The 18,043-nt window shown below is 43.5% G+C and overlaps 2 protein-coding genes across 18 annotated transcripts in view; one reads left to right on the top strand and one right to left on the bottom strand.

The window, feature by feature from the left end:
- Positions 1-13,240, top strand: part of Camta (Calmodulin-binding transcription activator) — a 195,506-nt gene extending 182,266 nt beyond the window's left edge. For 5 of the 17 annotated variants that reach the window (XM_065497362.1, XM_065497363.1, XM_065497364.1 and 2 more), the window contains 21 exons: positions 381-719; positions 768-1,115; positions 1,167-1,529; positions 1,589-2,014; positions 2,399-2,525; positions 2,588-2,832; positions 2,893-3,065; positions 3,315-3,417; positions 3,479-3,741; positions 3,801-4,070; positions 4,124-4,233; positions 4,706-4,795; positions 4,889-4,956; positions 5,009-5,166; positions 5,227-5,408; positions 5,466-5,611; positions 7,453-7,527; positions 7,640-7,667; positions 7,752-7,910; positions 8,029-8,088; positions 8,175-13,240. In XM_065497362.1, the coding sequence (XP_065353434.1) occupies positions 381-719; positions 768-1,115; positions 1,167-1,529; positions 1,589-2,014; positions 2,399-2,525; positions 2,588-2,832; positions 2,893-3,065; positions 3,315-3,417; positions 3,479-3,741; positions 3,801-4,070; positions 4,124-4,233; positions 4,706-4,795; positions 4,889-4,956; positions 5,009-5,166; positions 5,227-5,408; positions 5,466-5,611; positions 7,453-7,527; positions 7,640-7,667; positions 7,752-7,910; positions 8,029-8,088; positions 8,175-8,377 (3,936 nt within the window). In that variant the 3' untranslated portion in view covers positions 8,378-13,240. Of the gene's footprint in view, positions 1-380; positions 720-767; positions 1,116-1,166; positions 1,530-1,588; positions 2,015-2,398; positions 2,526-2,587; positions 2,833-2,892; positions 3,066-3,314; positions 3,418-3,478; positions 3,742-3,800; positions 4,071-4,123; positions 4,234-4,705; positions 4,796-4,888; positions 4,957-5,008; positions 5,167-5,226; positions 5,409-5,465; positions 5,612-5,804; positions 5,996-7,452; positions 7,528-7,639; positions 7,668-7,751; positions 7,911-8,028; positions 8,089-8,174 lie in introns of all 17 variants that reach the window. The other 12 variants (XR_010575787.1, XM_065497361.1, XM_065497369.1 and 9 more) reach the window with 12 other exon arrangements.
- Positions 13,241-15,091: 1,851 nt separating this feature from the next.
- LOC135948616 (zinc finger protein Noc-like) lies at positions 15,092-17,700 on the bottom strand. The gene is made up of 2 exons (XM_065497977.1): positions 17,321-17,700; positions 15,092-16,662 (listed from the first exon to the last, which is right to left on the bottom strand). Exons 1-2 carry the CDS (start codon positions 17,657-17,659, stop codon positions 15,553-15,555), a joined length of 1,449 nt encoding a protein of 482 aa, XP_065354049.1. The 5' UTR covers positions 17,660-17,700; the 3' UTR covers positions 15,092-15,552.
- Positions 17,701-18,043: the final 343 nt, after the last annotated feature.

Raw genomic sequence — 18,043 nt, 5'->3', positions numbered from 1 at the left:
ATTCCTAATCAGTCAGAAGCTTAAAACAGTAATTCGTGCTTTGCAAAGACGTGCACTCGGTTGTCATGAATAAATCGGCCGATGCAATAAAAATTCCCAAGTCTATATATTAATTGTGTGTGTTTTGCACAATCGCGCCAGGGACAGATTACAGACACCTTGCGTCTCTCGACGCAAAGACAATACCCACTGCTAACAAAGCACACACAAGGAAAGACCAAAGAAAGTCACAAGGAGAGCTGGTCCTTTGGCTCGTTTCGCCGGCAGCAAAGCGCCATTTGTCGGCTCCTTAAAGAGGCTGTTTGTTTTCGTCGCCCTCCTAAGCTAAGCAAGCGTCTTTCTCTCTTTCTCTCTCTCTCACACTGTGGCCAATTAATTAGACGGCGGAGACGGTGGAGGCGATTGTCACCCAGCTGATGGAGAAGCAGCGGCAGGCGAGACAGGCGGCCCTCAGCAAACAACTCGAGTGCGGGTGCCCTGACTCGACGTGCGCCGACGGCAAGGCGTGTTCCCACCCCATGCGACGCATTTCGGCCGCCAAGAGCGAGCACCACTCGGCCGCCTCGTCGCCGGCCCCCGGCTCCACCTCGTCCGTCTCGCAGGCCTCCAACGCCTCCGGGGTCAGCACCGGTGGTTCCAACTCCGGGGGCGGCCGGCAGCAGCAGCAACAAAACCAGCAGGTGCTCAGCATGTCCGCGCTCAACGACAACAACAATCAGGTGAGCCCTTGCCGCGTGTTGAAATGCGATTATTACAACTGAGCAAAGGCCTTCTGTCAACAGGTGTCGTCGACGACCGGTTCGAGCGGCATGATCCTCGCCACCTCGTCGCACAGTCTGCAGAGCATGTCGAACAGCACACGCGCCATCGACACGATCAGCACGGTCGGCGGCCAGAGCAACTCGCCGTCGGCCAACAACAGCGCCTCCCTGGTGCTCAGCCTCAGCCAGATCCAGGGCGGCGGCGGCCTGCTCATCCTCAACAGCTCCTCCTCCGGCTCTTCGGGCAATTCCCAAGGCGGCCAGTTGGCGCCGGTGTCAGTGGCCTCGTTTGTCTGCAACCAGAACAGCCTGGTCCGCTCAAACGGCATCAAGCAGGAGGGCAACAAGGGCCTCGTAAGACTATATTTAATATTTAAATTTCACTTAATTTCATTAACTTTGCAGGTGCTGAAGCAAGAAGCAATGGAAACGTCATGTTGCCACGAGCTAGACAATCTGAAGATGGACGTTACAAACGGCAACGTTTCCTTCGAGTCGTCCTCCTCCATGTCACCGTCCAACTACCCGGAGCTGTCCAAGTCGGTGACGCCAAAGCCGATGGACACGAGCAGCAACAGCACCACGACCAGCTCTTCAGACCAGCACAGCTACCACTCCAAGGTGGAGGGGGTCATGGGCGACGGCACCGGAGTCGGCGGCTTCTTCAACGAGACGCTTGACCTCTCGCAAGAGGACATTCAAAAGACTCTGTCCGCCAACATGCCGCCTTCCTGCTCCACTGATCACATTGCGTCGGTCGTCGGAAAGGTGAATATAAATAAAATACACATAAAATTTGTACACGAATTGATTCAAATTCATTTTAGGCCCCTTCGTTCCAGGCGCCAACCGTCGTGGAGCCCGTGCACCACGCCAACGTGCTGACTGACTCGGTGGTCGAGCTGAACCCGATGGACTTCATCGACGGAGACGACGTCTCCCCGCATTGCGACGACGACGTTTTCGTCAATCTCGACGCGTTCGACATGCTGGGCGACTTCCCCGAGCTGGAGAGTCTGGACTCAGGGGGCATGGTGCACCACCAACTCTCCACCCAGCACCATCCCAATCTTGGTGGCCAGTCCCTGAGTCACAGCATGGGTCCAGCGTCGGTGCACACGTCAGAGCCGAGTCCCATCGACCCTTCCACCCCTGGGCCCGCAGACAAGAGCAGCCAGTCTTCTCCCAGGATGGACTACAGAGAGGGCACTGCAAACATCACTGACTATTCGCCAGAGTGGGCTTATCCTGAGGTGATTTTTAAATTCAGATGGCAGAAATGTCCCATTATTTAATTACTATGTCTACAGAAAGAAAAAAACATTTTTAGTTAAAATATTTATACTCACAAAGCAAAAATAAAATGTTTAAACTAACTTAAATAATAAAATACCATGCATGGAATGTTAACAAGTTGCAAAAATTGTAAAATATATTAATATCACACGCTGTACGCAGTAGAGCGTGTGATGTTCATTTCATTTAATTTTATAATATTTTCAACTGGTTGATTTTTATCTTGTGGAAGTCGCCATTGTACAATCAGTAGAATAAAAATTTAATTCTGCTGGTGCGGTGTTTAAAATTAATGTTATTTTTGCTCCATTCAATTTAATTAGTGTTTTATTCTCGTTTAGGGTGGCGTCAAAGTTCTGGTGACTGGACCCTGGTATTCAACCACCTCGCCATACACTGTTCTCTTTGATACGGTGGCTGTGCCCACCACGCTAGTACAAAGCGGAGTACTTAGATGCTACTGTCCAGGTAGATTAACTCGGACGAATTAGTTCAAACTGCGTACTTACCAAAAATTTTATCTATTTCAGCCCATGAAGTTGGATTAGTCACTTTACAAGTTGCATGTGAGGGTTTTGTGATCTCTAATTCTGTGATATTCGAGTACAAAAAACCTGCGAGAGGGGAGCGTTTACAGACAACCCAGGAGCCCCAGCAGGTGCATGAGCGAGGTGGTGCCTCTGATAATCTGCTCAAGTTCACTCTAATGCAGCGCTTGGAGGCTATGGATGGAAGACTTCATATAAAACAAGAGCCGGACTCAGGCAATGAAATGGTATGTAAATTAAACGTTAATTAAAATCCGAACTTGATTTAATTCCTCGCTTGTTCTCAGGTCGAAAGTACGTCGCTTTTCACGCAGAGCAATTTTGAGGAGCGAATGGTAGCAAACTGCCAACAAATGACAAACAGACCGTGGAGAGAGGGAGAAGAGCAGCAATCCTTGGTCGAAACGAGCCATAGAGGGATGAATCTGTTGCACCTGGCAGCCTCCTTGGGATTTTCAAGGTGCGATTATTTGTTTTACTTTCAGGGTTTGCCAATTTTGCAATGCAAAAAGATCCAATGGTTTTTTGGGCAAAAAATCAGCTGGAAAACCCCCCGCATTATTCCAAAAAAACTCGAAAAGATCACATTTTGCGCCTGAAAAACGCGCAAAAAACATTTTTTATGTAATGCAGTGTTTTTTTCCGGAAAAATTGCGGGTTTTTGCGAACCCTGTTTAATTTAAACTAAATTCATCTTAAAAATTTGCAGACTTGTTTGCGCTATGCTGCACTGGAGAGCGGAAAACTCGTCGCCGGTGTTAGAGTCTGAGGTGGATGCGCTGAGTCAAGACAACGAGGGCTTCACACCACTTGTGAGTTCAAATTCATGCTCTAGTCCTTGCAGATATTTACTCTCACGTTGTTCCTTTACAGATGTGGGCTTGTTTGAACGGCCACCTGGACACCGCTCTTGTTCTGTACGAGTGGAACCACACCGCCCTGAAGATGGTGAACAAAAAAGGACAATCTGCCCTGGAATGCGCCCGGAAATCTGGGCACTCTGCCATTGTGGACGAAATCGAAAAGTTGGAGACGTCCAGGGAAAGTGCGAAAGTCGAGCTGCCCGAGAGCGGGAAAAGTCGAAAGGGCATCAGAGGGACCGACGGAATATTCCTCAGGCCGGGAGTAGTTACCAGGTTTGAAATTTTAGTTATTAAACTGTTCATAAAATTAATCCGCTCATGAATGAATTCAGGAGTGAAGCTCAAAAATACAAAGCTCTCAGCGTCGAACTGAATGATACGACATGCAATTCGGATGCTTCCCCAAGCTCCAGACAACTGAGCCCAGCGGCGTCTGTTGTCTCCCTGGTTGGAACGGACAGCACTTCCAGCAAGGGTTTCCACCGGTTGTCGAAGCGCCCGTCGGTGGACAGCGGAATTCACCTTGGCTCTGCCGCTTCTGATTCGAGGTACAGAAAGGGCAGCGCGTCAAACCTTGGGAAAGACACGCCAAAACTGTCCAGGTAAAGACAAATAACTAAGGTTTGCGGGAAATGCAAAGTACTGTGTTTTATAGGTTCGACAGAAGTATGTCTCTGCCCTTGAACTCGCCGGCTCACATGATGGACAACTCGTGTGACGGCTCGGAACGGAGCTCACCACCTCGCAAGATGGATTTTGCCCTTTGTAAGCATGATTTCTTTTGCCTGCTCTATACACAGTTTGATGCATACTACATATTGTTACTCAATCCGAAAGAACAACCAAAAGCTGTGGCGAAAATTGTCTGATTTTCCTCGCATAACTTGGTTCAATGTATAGCTGAGTTAAATTGGCATCTCTGCATGGCCTTTTGTAGAGTTTAATTGGAAATGGCTGGCTGGAGGGAAATACGAACAACTTTCGCCACTGTTTACTTGCAATAGTTCTATTTTCAAAAGTTCATTGAATGGAAATAAAGAGACATTTTTAAATCGTTTCTTCCATTTAACAGAATGTTATTCTTGCACTCGCAATCAGTCTTTTAAACCTTTATCTCAATTATTACCTTCAATTTGCTAAGCTTTGAAAGTTGAGAATTTTCCTATTTGAACACGGCCAATTGCGATTGACTTTGGCCGCCGCTTTGATTAGCACGTTTTATTTTTGTTTGGGTCAGGCGAGGTAGCTGCTGCACGCAGTGAGAGTCCTTTGATAGACGTTGAGGCCCTTTCAGATGACGAATCAGAGGCGAAAGCAAGCAATGTTGGTATGTATTGCACACTTTCTTTTGATTATTTCAAACGCATTAATTTATTCAAACGCTGACCTTAATACAAATCCTAATTCTCACCTTTTCCAGGGGATCAAGATGCCCGCGTTTTGACACTTGCCGAGCAAATAATTGCAGCCATGCCTGACAGAATCAAGGTTTTAATTTGACCTTGTGTCAAAATTTGTGACTAAATTTGGACATTTGCAGAACGAGAGCGAGGAGCTCATGAATAGAGAGTCCAGCCCACTGCCAGAGTCCAGTGCAGACTCGTTATCTGACAGCTTCCTTGAGCCCATGTTAGATGAGCCATCCTCTTCCTTTGAAACATCCGAGTTCAATTTTGAGTTTAGCGATCATAACTATAGGTCAGTAAAAAGAGCAATGTTTTTTTTGTCATCCTGTACTCAATTTGGTGTCGTGTTCAGATATTACGATGTTGGCACTCCAAGTTCCAGTATGTCTCCAGCATCGTCGAGTTGCTTGCAAAGTCCCAGCTCATTTACTTTGGACTCGCCTTCTCCCCCTCCAACCACAGCAGATTTCTGCGAATTCTTCCAAGCGTCGGGGACTTTGTTTGAAAAGGACTTCTCGAATCTAACTCTCTCAGGTTTGATTGATATGCCTTTTTTTTAATATGTTTGTATTTTGACACTGAATTCCTCAGACCGGGAGCAAAGAGAACTGTACGAAGCTGCCAAGATTATTCAAAAAGCATATCGATCCTACAAGGGTAGGAAGAAGGCCGAAGAGCAAGACAAGGAACGGGCAGCCGCCATCCTCATCCAGAACTACTACCGCCGTTATAAGCAGGTGCCTAGTTTCTGCCGACAAACAATCCTACTTTATCATTTGATTCAAATTAGTTTATCCACTCTTAATTGCAAACGGTGCGCCACGAATTGTTCCATTTTTTACTACCGAGAACGATGTCAGACCTAGTCTTAAAATGCCCCTTTTTCACAAATATATTGGTGCTCACCCCATGTCATTGCGGTATCGACAGTATGCGTACTTCAAGCAGATGACACAAGCAGCGCGCGTCATTCAGAATCAGTACCGCAGTTATTGTGAGCACAAACGCTTCAAGAAGAGCCAAGAAGCGGCCGTGTGCATCCAGAACTACTACCGCAATTACAGGGAGCAGGAGAGGGGCAGGCAGAGCCGGGAGGGCACTCCCACAGGGTCGGGTCTCAAGTAAGTCGCTTTGATGTGGGCCCATTTTGATTTCTGAACAACTCACTACCAGTTATACTCTTTAACTATGCTCATCTGCAGTGCTCTCACTCATTTAACTGACTATTAGCCACCTCGATCTCTCTAACTCACATCCTCTTAATAATTACAATATTGGCTCTTGAAAATGTAGATGATGCCTTGTGTGTGTTAAACATTTGGTATGCTGAAGGAATTAGATTTTTACTAACACTTGTGAATGTTTATTCTCTACTACTAACATAAATTTGAATTTTGTCCGTTGCTGCAGGCAATAATTGGATGAAAAATTAAAAAAATCTCATGTTTAGCTTTGTGTACCTTTTGTAAGAGGAAATTTTATATTTTAAATTAACTAGAAAAAGATGTAAAATATCTTTGATATTTAATTGCTGCCTGTGAGTGAGGAAAAAGGGCACACATTTAAAAACATTACGTCCATAGATCCCCATTATATTTGTCATTTTGCTTTTTGTTTTGTTCCTTCCGGGTTTGCAGATATTATAAATGTGGCTAGCTGCAGTATTCTAATGTCATGATTGGTGTCAGTATACTCTCGCACAAATTGTAGGCAAATGCGCAAAATTCCTTTAGCACACCATTTCTTAAAAAACCGCAGAATAGTATATATTTGGTTTGATTCCGAATTAACCGCAGTTTGGCTATGAATCTCACAGTGTACAATAAAAGTGTCAATACATCGAATTATTACTCTCTATATACAACTCGCTCTCTTCTCTGCTTTCAATGTGGCGAATGTGCTCATGTTTACTGGTCTCCCTAACCCGCTGATGACTCCTGCTCTGATGTAGCTCTCGCTCCAGGCTTTACAGCAGACCGTAATATTGCTAATTGGGCGGTGGTGGTGACGGCTTTTTACCGAAATTCTCAAGGCTCTGGTGTAAAACTGCGGGCGTGAGGTTAATGTGGTTGTTGTTTTGGTGTTCATACATTTATAGGTGTTCTTGGTAGAAATCGCTAATATATATATAATATTAAAACAAGATAATATAATAAAGTCTTCGTTCTCTCACACATTATACACACACACACACCTTGCGTACGCTACTCAATGTATTTGATGCTCTTCCAACATTTATATTATTATTTTACTCTCAGCCCTAATTGGATCAAAATCAACGCGCGCCTCATAATATTATTTGTTTGATGAGAAAATAAGCAATTACTCCCGAGTATAAGTGCATGTATGACTATCTCTCAATGTTCGTGCTTTCCATGTATGAAAACTAATATTCTATGGTCCTTTATTTATTCTGACTAAATGTTTCCTAACTGTAAATACCATACTAGTAACTACGTGCAAAATTGGCAGATGCTAAAATAAAATAAAAAAACTCAAACTGTTCAATCCAGCGAATTGACAAAAGGACGGAGCCGATAGAACAAACATATCTAAAGCGAATTTTGTCTTTTCGCAGGAGGACTTATTCACAGCGCCGGCAGCACCAGGCTGCTCGCAAAATCCAACAATTTATGCGCCAATCCAAGAACAAGTGAGTGAAAATTTTTATTCCATCCTCATCCTTTATTTCGGACAATTTTCTACCATTAAAAACGAACAAAACCGATTAACTCATACCTTGCCTTTCTCTTAAATGCGTTCAGTCCTTGGGATATAAGCCCTGGACATATGGTAAGTGGAATCCGAATTCATATTGGGCCAATTCTCGCGTGACGTTTCGTGCAAGTGCTTTTGCTTACTGTGCCCGTCCAACAGATTGCAGAAAGAACGGGCTTTGGCAGCCGAAAAAGAGAAGCAGGAGGGCATCCCGGTTGCGGCTTCAGCGGCACCCACGCCTTCTGTATCCTCTCGGCAAAAGTGGCTGTGCCCACCAGGACCCTCCACAGACCCAAGCAATAAGTTCATTGTCAACAGGTGAATTGAGCCTTCGTCAATTTTATTTGTGGCTTGACTAACGTTTTTTTAAGTTTGTTGCATGAGTGTTTTCTGTGAACTACATTTTTTTGTGTTTGTTCTTTTGTTGCAATTCAAGCCGCTGCTTGCGTAAGAAGTAGTTTAGAGGGTCCTGCATTATTGAAGGCCAAGCCATTTGGTAATTTTTCTATTGTCTTTCGTTCGTTTGTACACCCATTCATTTATCAAACGAGGCTTGATTGTAAAATTTAACGCAAATTGCAGTGGAGGAGGTGATGCCAATGGAAGTTGAAGTTGGTCCTCCGCACCTGATGGCACCACCGCGTTGCAAGGAACTGCAGATCATGTCGACCTACCTGACGCGCATCTTCTGCCTCATCTCGATGAAGCTGCAGCAGGAAAAGGCTAAGAAAAAAGAAGCTGCCTTCGGCGGCCATTTGAATATCCCTCCAACACTTGTAAACTAAAGAAGAGATAAGCACCAAAGCCCGCACACAACTCACGACGACACCCACACACTAAAGCAAAAAAAAAACGGAAATCGAGCAAGAACTAGATGCTGAGGGCAGGGCCTTCAAGAGAACAGAGCGTATTGTTATTTTTATCCACGAGAGAGCACGCGACGAGGGCTTTTGGTGCAGTTTTACACAAGATTGTTGTGTTAATTGTTAAGGAATTTGTGTTTTTGTATGATGGAGAGTATATAAATTATTTTATTTATGCGATATAACTTTTAAGACGGATTTAACATAAAAAATCTTAATTGCATCAACACACACGATGGCGTTGAAAAGACAGTCTACAGTCATCTCATGTAAATACACGCAGTCTTTTGTCATGGAAAGAATTATTAACGCATAACTTGCTTATCATTCATAAGTAGGCTATAATACAATTCTCACGCATAATTATAATAACACACATACGCGCGCAGTATCGCGAATTGTTAATAACTTCAATAGTTGCTCTCTCTAGTTAGAGTAGTTTTCAGGCGGCTCGAAACGAAAAACAAATGTCTATGGTAGAGTCCGCGCGTGAGTGGATGAGACATTCTCTGCTTTCCTACTATAAACATTACAATTAAGACTAATTGCGTAATCGTAGGCATCCTCACACCCACACAAACACACACGTTGATTACCTTTCCTCATAATGCGTACTGCAGCAACAACTCTTTACAATGACAAGCGAGAAGCCCTCACAGACAGAAAAGCAGGCCATTTTTCCTACCTAAGTATAATAATTAATTGTACGGTGGAACGCTACATATTGAGCACTGAAGTAAAATTTAATTGTAACAGTCGCGCCCATTTGACATTTGGGTGCGCGCATTACGTCTTTCAAGAACTGTATGAGAGGAAATTGTTACAGATACACACACACAAACACATTCACACACACACACACACTGTCTACGAGTAAATCAAAAGGATAGGGAGTTGATTCAATTTACTTAGTCAATATTATGCTGGGTGCATCAGCCCCTCCGGACGGCGAGTCTGACTTCGCCACTTGCGGCATGATTTTGCGTCAAAAGTTACTCTTTCTATATTCTATCTCTCTCTCACTCTCTATCGCTCCAAGTAAGCCAGTCAGTCTGCCCTTCGTACTTTTTGACATTGTTTGGAATTTCCTCTGACCAACATTCCCACGCGATTCCTTGCATATGTATATTCACTCAAGCGTTGATTTCTACTCTTCTTGTTCCTTCCATAGACACATGCAGCAGTGTAAAAATAAGTAATGATCGTTGCTATATACCAGAGAAAAGAGCAGAACATTTATCTCATACACTCCATTCAGGCCAATCGCAATAAACGATTCTAGACGATCGAGGCAATAAGCAAAAAGCAAAAGGAATTTAAGAAAAGCAGAGTCAATAATTTATGCACATAACCAATTGATTATATAAGACGCATGTTTATCGAGTTGGATGGTATGTTTTATTTTCCTATTATCGAGAAAGCACGCATAACCACTGCCATGTGAAGAAACCGAAATGAATATATAATATATATATACACACACACAAACACACACGTACACACACTCACATTCGGGGTGAATTGAACACTTCGCTCGCTCGCTCGCTCGCTCGCGAGGGTCAAACAGTTACGATGCATTCGCGTTCACGTCTCATTGTAAAGGCAATCTTTATATTATATACTTTGAATTTTGTACCTCTCGTTATAGAAAAAGCAAGTTTTTCCTCTTCAAGTCCCTCTTTAATAACCTCCGAGAATGAATTTCGAAGCTGGATGTGCAATAGGTCGCATCAAACTGGGCTGCGTAATATACATTCTGGAAATAAAAAACAATCACGAGTTAATTTTAAAAACTATACTACGATATTAGCAGCCCAATAATGAGAACCCGTTGCGCGCCGGCCAAGTAGATGCAATCAAAAGTGTATGTTAATATTTTTATTACCTCACGCGCTCTAGACTATTGGTTGGAAAAGAATTGAAAATTCTTCTCAGAATTTGACGAGTTGGTCATTCAAAGTGACAACCCTCTTAAAAGAAATCAACGTAGTTGACATTATTCAATAAGGAATAAGAGTATATAGAGACCTCTACTTGATTATATACAAGCATCACGACATGTACTTTACCTCAAAAGGTACGCCACGATTACGAGAAAAATGTAGCATTTGCATCATATCTAATATCTTACTAATCTACATTAGCTAATGATCATTTATTAGCGGCAAAATTAAGCGCAGATACCGAAGAAACATTAAAATTAATGAGTAAGGAGACACGACGACGAGAAAATAATAGTGAAAAGCAATGGCAGGAGTGATATGATCCACGATTGTTATATGAAAAAAATAAAAATAAAACAAATATTATCGAAAATGGGTCAGTGTTCTACTGTCTAGTATCTCGAAGTTAATCGCAAACTAAAGATTTAATTGTACGAGAGAAATTGACACAATTCTCGGGGTCAGAGTGATTCAGGTGGTAGGGAAACCGAACATGGCATATTTAATGGTACGAACACACACAAACACACACTCACTCACACTTTCATTGCATCAAACCGGTTATACATACATTGATTAAAGTAAATACATACATATAAATTAATTGTCTCGGACACGACTCGGGCCGGGCTTCAAACAATCTCACCGTAGACAGCACTCACACTCACGTTTTTAAAAGTCTATAAATTGAAGCTTGCGTGTATGATATTTTCTTGGGATTTTTGACTAGCTCAATTTTTATCGGCCTGGCTGCGTTTAAAGAGAAACAAACAAAAGATGATCCCTGACAACAGTGAAAGAGGAGTTGTGGAAATTCTATAACTTGTGATTATTAAATATGAATAAAAAAAAGGATGTGTTAAAATTTTTGTACAAATCAAGTGAGTAGGTATTTTTATTAATGACGTCGCGCGTAAGTTACTGAAAAGTACCTAAAATCATGTTCTTACTTCATCCGTTGAACGACTCGAGATTTTTCAAAAGAGAGAGAGAAAAATACTGCAAAGCGAGAAGAATCATAATTTGATCGACGACATAAAACACGAAACACACACACAAACACACACAGTTTCCTTTGCGCTTCAGTTCGAGTTTGATGTGATAGTGGAAATTAGAACAAACGCCGTTATTCAACGAAACAATTTTTATCACTCACAAGACACTCACTCACGCGAGATATCCTTCTTCCGAGGAGATGCGAATTGCAAAAACTCTTGTACATAAAATAATAATCCTGCTCTTATATACCGCCAGACGAAAAGAAAAACAAAAAACACGTGAGAGAATTTTGTGAGCGAGAGAGAGAATAAAATGCTTTCTATACACACACACACACGAAACACACGATAAGATTAAACATTAACAAAACGTAACTTTGACTTAATTAAGCGAGAAAAAGCAGCTGAATAAGAGAACAGTAGCGACGTAGTGATTTGAGTAAATTATTCTGTAAGGGACAGAACGTAATGCTAGTGCATTGAGATGAACCCACTGACTTTCAATAACGCCAATAGTTTCTAGTTTTTCTCGTGTTTTAACCAAAGACGACAGCACAAACGCGTTACATTAATTAATTAATTAACTTGGTGGGTAATCGGATCAGCCAGCCACTTTCTCTTGCAGCAGGTATTGCAAAAATGACTTCACCCAAAAAGACAAAACGGGGAGCGTTTCGGCTGCGACGACGACGAGGAAAAGGATTCAGGAAAAATAAAAAGACGAAACACGTACGTCCGACCGGCGCTCACTCACACTCACTCAGATGTTCTGTAATTGGTGCTCAAACCACGGTTAATGGAATTGCATTGTAAATAATATCGCGCGTTGAACTTGCACTGCATATTCTGACTTTCGCTCCCTCTCCTTCTTCACCCACGCGTTAACACACACACACACACCAAATAAGGAAAGCAAAACACCGACACGAAATTGATTGCGATTGTATATGTACATAGCAATTTGTTGCGTTATATCACTTGTGTTGTTGATTTGGACGTTAATTAACACACGTAAAACTAGGTGACATGATGCTGCCACACGCAATTGCTCGAACTTTGTGAATTCTGTCAGAGTTGGAATGATTATATTATTACTGTGCGACGAAACAATTTGTAAAAAGTATAAGAATGAAAATTTCCCCTTGGCGGTGGAGTTCAAAGACGGAAATAATTATGAGTGACACGTCCTGGGGCGTGAATGACTGAACATATTTTCAGAATATAATTGTCATTTTTCGATAGGATTCGTCGCGTTCCTTTCTCCGATTTTATTGCTGTTTTCTCACTGCTACGTGTATCATCTATTTGTATATGTATTTTCCATTTCGGAACGACAAAATAATGTTTCCCACGTCCGTCTTGACGGCTGGACCCTTTTTAAGGTAATGTTTTTTTTCTGTTATTGTTGAAGCTTTGGATTTCTTGTTGTTGTCATTTTTGTGTATGTATTTTTTATATTTTTTCAATTTTTGATTTATTCTACGCCTCAATGCTCTCTCTTTTTGCCGATCTTGCCTGATTTTGACTTTCAAGGCTAAATTGAAAAAACAAAACAAAGGTTGAGCAAGAGAGACATGTTGTTTGTTGATAATGAAATATGAATGCTATCTTTATATTTTAACAAAGTGGATATAATAATACAATATTATTGATCGTAGAATTGATCATACTTCCTAAAAATTTTGCAAAGGTTCTCTCATCACTAAACAAGAAAATGGAATGAAAAAGATTTGACGATATTGTAGTATCTATTGCAACAACTATTTATAGTATAATTATATACAACCAAGCACTTCTTCTTGCATTACAATTATGATATTAAAACAAAGTCAAAAATACAACAATGGTTTTTATTTAAAAAAAAAAAATCCTCAAGGAGAAAACGCCTGATTGGTGGTGAATAGACAACCGGTCAAACGGAAGAGTCATGCCGGTTGCCTAGCCGTTAGCTGCTGAATTTTCCATGTCCGTTAATTCGCTCTTGAGTTTTTAAATCAAACCGACAATGAACCTTCAAGCATCCAGCGAGCGATCGTTTCTGATCGTCAGTCAATAAATGAGACTTTAATGGATTCGTGCCTTGCGAAGGAACAAGAGCAGAGGAAAAAAAACTGGTTATTAGTCAAGTGCATCGACTAGAAAAGAATTTATTGGATAAACAGCAGCGTGTTAGCCAACGCCAATGGAGGAGAATAATAATAAATTATCGCAAAAAGCACAGGCACTTGAGTTCTCTATTAAAAGCAGCAGTTGCCAGCAGCGCGCGGAACACGAGAATGAATGAGCGATAAAGAAGGCATATGGATTTAATATAAATTAAAGCGTTGACATGGTCGTGCTTGATAATTATTATTATTAATGCCGTAAACTTGTTTCCAATAAAATAATCTGGTCGGTTGCACAGCGGCGAGTCGGCCTACTATAAATGGCAGTAGCAGGCACTCCTTTTCAGCCGCGCCAATGTTAAACACGTCGTCCGACATGCGAGATCAAAACAGCAGCAGCAGCAGCAACTTCCATCTATTTATCTGCGCTGCTCGGACGCGCGAGAAACACTTTTGCCTGACGTTTTGTACTCAGTCAGTCAAATGCATCCTATATATATATCGCGCAGCCTCGCGCATTTTTATGACAACCTATGTACGCGCTAATCGCCTTCATTTATTTTAATTTGCACCTCGCTACAACATTCCTTTTTGCGCCGTTGACGCGCCCGTGTGCCCTCGACGGGATCAATCTGTCCGAGAAAGAAATTAATTAGCACCATTAATCCTAGGCTATCTGCGCGCCAACTTTGCTCGCGGTCTAATTAAAACTGATTGAAAGCGAGTTCTGCTTGACAAGTAGTTTGGTGTGAAAAACTCTTCCCACTTTTAAATATAATGCACACACTTATTTCTTTTTTTTCTCCGGCTCTCAGAGGCTCGAAATCTTTTCAATAATTGTTGAGGTATAGTTTAAAATCTCCAAAAGATAAATTATATAAAAATTGCAAATGCCGACGCTCTTAAATATGACTTTAATTTATGAAATCAAGGTCAAGATATTTTCGCCATGAATATTAAGCAAAATTAATTTTGGAAATGACCAGAAATGAAATTATATTCAGCTTTTGAGCAATCAATGTGGCAAACGGTTGTCATGAAGGAATTTACAGCTCACACAGCAGACAACCATAATACGCCTCAACTCCATGAGTCGTTTATAATGCAACGTCGTTGATGTTTTATTAGCCTGTCTGTAAAATTTATGTTATTATTTTCTTTTAGCTATTAAAATAATTTATTATCCGAGATTGTTGTGTAGGCACTAAATCATTTGCGCGGAGAATGTGTGTGCCTGTTTGTGAGTGTAAGCTGAACCTTTCGCTGGGCGAGAGGGAGGAGACGCAGCGGCAGCAATGATTAAATAAACATGAGGAACATGACAGAATAATTACAGTGGCAGCAACCATTTTGCTTTTAATTAAAACATATCTGGCTGAAAAATCTGCGGTGTCATAATTTCTGAATTTGATTTACGCACCGCCAGAGCGCCGGACGAGACCGAAAAGGAATGTTTGCTTTGGTGAAACTTTTCATTACACGGCGCCTCGGGAAGATGGGAACCCAAATTATTGCTTGGCCTCTGGCCTATTGGCGAGATTTATCGAGCTTTTGCCGCTCTTCGAGAAGGGAAAATCAAATGCAGGTATGTTCTTTGTAAAATTGGTTGATTTATTCGAGTAGAATTAAAAAGACACAACTTAAAAGTTTACAGCGTGCCAAATTCGTGACATGCCGCGCGAAAATGTTGGATATATATGTACAAGACTAATTAAATCACAGGCACACCCTTGATCACCAGCTGAACTTTTTTGCAAAATTGCATCTGGTTGAAATGTACCAATTGCCGTCGGCCACTCACTGCTTGTAGCCATGCCAAATATGACGGACCCTCTCCTGGAGAATCTCCATCATTAACAGTCAAATGCACGCTTCCGGAAGCCGCCAGGGATCTTCGTCTCCAGTGCTCCGTCCTGTTGAGCCCTGGTGAACCATCAACTCGGGGACGCTGTGGTGTGGAGGCGACGCCCTCGCCATGAAAAGCGTCCTTCGATCAGCTGGTCGAATCTTCGCCGTTGTTTACGGTAGTCCACCGCCAGAATCGGATTTCTCTACGGTTGAACAGCCGAGGTGCCTGCTCGGGGTGAGTAGAAGGTGAATTGAGGGTAGTAGGCAGACAGGGGTGGCTGATTGAAAGCACTGAAAGGGCCGCTAGGAATGGCGCCTGGCTTGGCGTAAGGGTGGTACCTGGCGACGGCCGAGAACGGGCTCAGGGGTGGATTGGGGTAGCGCATCATGGCGTGCGGGCTCAGCAGGTCGGCGGCGTAGGGGCCCGCGTGTGAGCGCAGGTGCTGGATCAGCTCGTCGGGGGATTTGCAGGGCTTGCCGCAGTAGTTGTCGCCGACCATCATGCTGCACGTGACGGTTCGGGGGCCGCCGGATGCTGCCTGGGGCGGCGGCTGCTGGTACAGCGCGGCCATGGACGGGTGCATCAGCGACAGGGCGGCGGCCAGGTCGTATTTGTTGTGGTCGTAGTGCGCGCAGCCCGCCGGGCACTGCGCCGAGGCGGCCACCGCGGCCAGCAGCTGCGCGTGCTGCGACGCGGACACTGGACAGGTCGTGCAGTACGGGTCCTTGCACACCGCAGACGCGTCCTTGCGGTAGTAGGGCGGCATGTAGCCGGGGAGGTAGCCGGGTGGGTAGCACGGCAGGGCCGGCGCCCGGAACGCGGGGTTGCCTTCTATGTAGTGGTTGACGGGGAGGGACTTGTAGGGCGAGCCGGACGGCTCCTTTGCGCCTTGCAGCATCTCCATGCCGGAGCGGATGATGGGGCTGGCGCCCTCCTTCTCCTTGCTGGAGTGCTTGGCGGGGGGCGACTTGCGGCTCGATTTGGACGGGCTCGTCGGGGACTTTTTGCCCGAGTCGGGGCTCTGCGAGGGCTTCTCCGCCACCGGCTTGGACACAGGGATGTTCTCGTAGGGCTTGAACACCATTGGGGTGCTTCTGGTGATTTCGGTGACGCAGGGCGGTGAGACGCGGCTGGCTGTTTTGTCCGACTTGGCGCTGGGCGCGCGCTCGGATGAGGAGAGCGCGTTCGCCGCCGAGTTGAGCGCGTCTTTCTTCGACTTGTCTAGCAGGCTCTTGGCGCTGGCCGGCGAGTCGGCCCCGATTTGGCTGCACGTCTGCGCTAGCATGGCCAAGGGACTCTTTTTGGTGTCCAACTGAAACATGTAAAACAGACTCTTTAGCTGATGGAAAGCGAGTGCTTTTATGTGGCCGGCCGTAAAGTCGCCATAAAGAGCGATGAAATATACGGCCCGTCGCGCATTTATTAGGGGCTCTGCGCGCTGAGAAAGTGTTCGCTTAAAAGAGCCCGGCATAAGGGCAATAACGGCGGCGAGTACTAAAACGAGAGGGAAACAATGGCACGGCTCGGGTGCAGTAAATTATCAGGTCTGGCGCATGAATTATGACCGAATGCCGTGCATTAAGCCGCCGCCGCCGCACCGCCACCGCTGCAGCTCAGAGGACATAAAATTCGCGATAAGGACTTCAAAGTGCCAATTCAGCCTTCAGCCGAGAGGCGGAATTTTCACGAACAATTTCCCAGGAACAGCGACGGAGCAGGAGATAAGTGTGCCAGTTACGGGGGTTATTAAAATTATCTGCGAGTTGTCTTTACGTCTTATGTGCGTTTTAGTACCGCACTTGTAATAATTATTACTAACTTTTACGGGCCCTTCAAAATAAAATATGCTAAAGATTAAATTTATAAATCGGCACAGCAATAAATAAAAAATAAATAATTTACCCAAAAATATTTCAAATATTGAAAAAAAAGAATTAAACAGAAAAATTCCAAATTTTTGAGCAATTTACCAAGGGTGGAGGATAGTCGTGCGACAAATATTGGCTTCCGTTCGTGAGCATTCCTCTTGATTCGTGCACCACCATTGATTTTGAAGCACTGCGCCACTCGGTTCGTAGATAAATCTCGGAGTTCTCGCACAGAAGAAAATCAATCCAGAATGATATCCAAAATTCAACTTTCAAAGCTGCAATTATAATGCGGGACGAATAGACGGCACTCGTGCACTGCTTCAGAGTCTGGAACACACTGATCTCGGTTTCCCCTGGTTGGCGGCTCCGTGCCCCCACTTCAGTCCCTACTCTCTCCTGTTTCATGGCTGTGGCTTGATGTGTGTGGAGATACGACATCTATACTGTTCCCTACGCACGAGAACTCGCTTTAGCTTCGGATGGCCTCTGGTTTTATTTTCAGCTGAAAGCAAAATTTTTATTAAAAATTGTTCTAGACAAAAAGTGCTTGTTAAATTATTTCAATGCTATATTTTAGTATTATTATTTAATTGTGTACTTCAAAATAATAATGTCCTGAATATTACTAGACGTGATTTTTTCCAAAACTTTGATTTCGAACGGTTAATTTTCACAAAAATGCCATTTACGGCCATTTAAATTCAGGAAAAAATACCAGACTTTGCCAAAATCTTAGTAACAATGAAGTCTTCTCTATTTTTTTAATATTTGAGATTTTAAATTGATTATTTAATGTGCAGGGTAACGTGGCTCCGAACGAAA

Source organism: Cloeon dipterum, chromosome 1, assembly GCF_949628265.1.
Source record: "Cloeon dipterum chromosome 1, ieCloDipt1.1, whole genome shotgun sequence".
Taxonomy (NCBI): Eukaryota; Metazoa; Arthropoda; class Insecta; order Ephemeroptera; family Baetidae; genus Cloeon; species Cloeon dipterum.
Note: the sequence above shows the minus strand (reverse complement) of the source record. Positions and strands in the feature narration are given on the sequence as shown.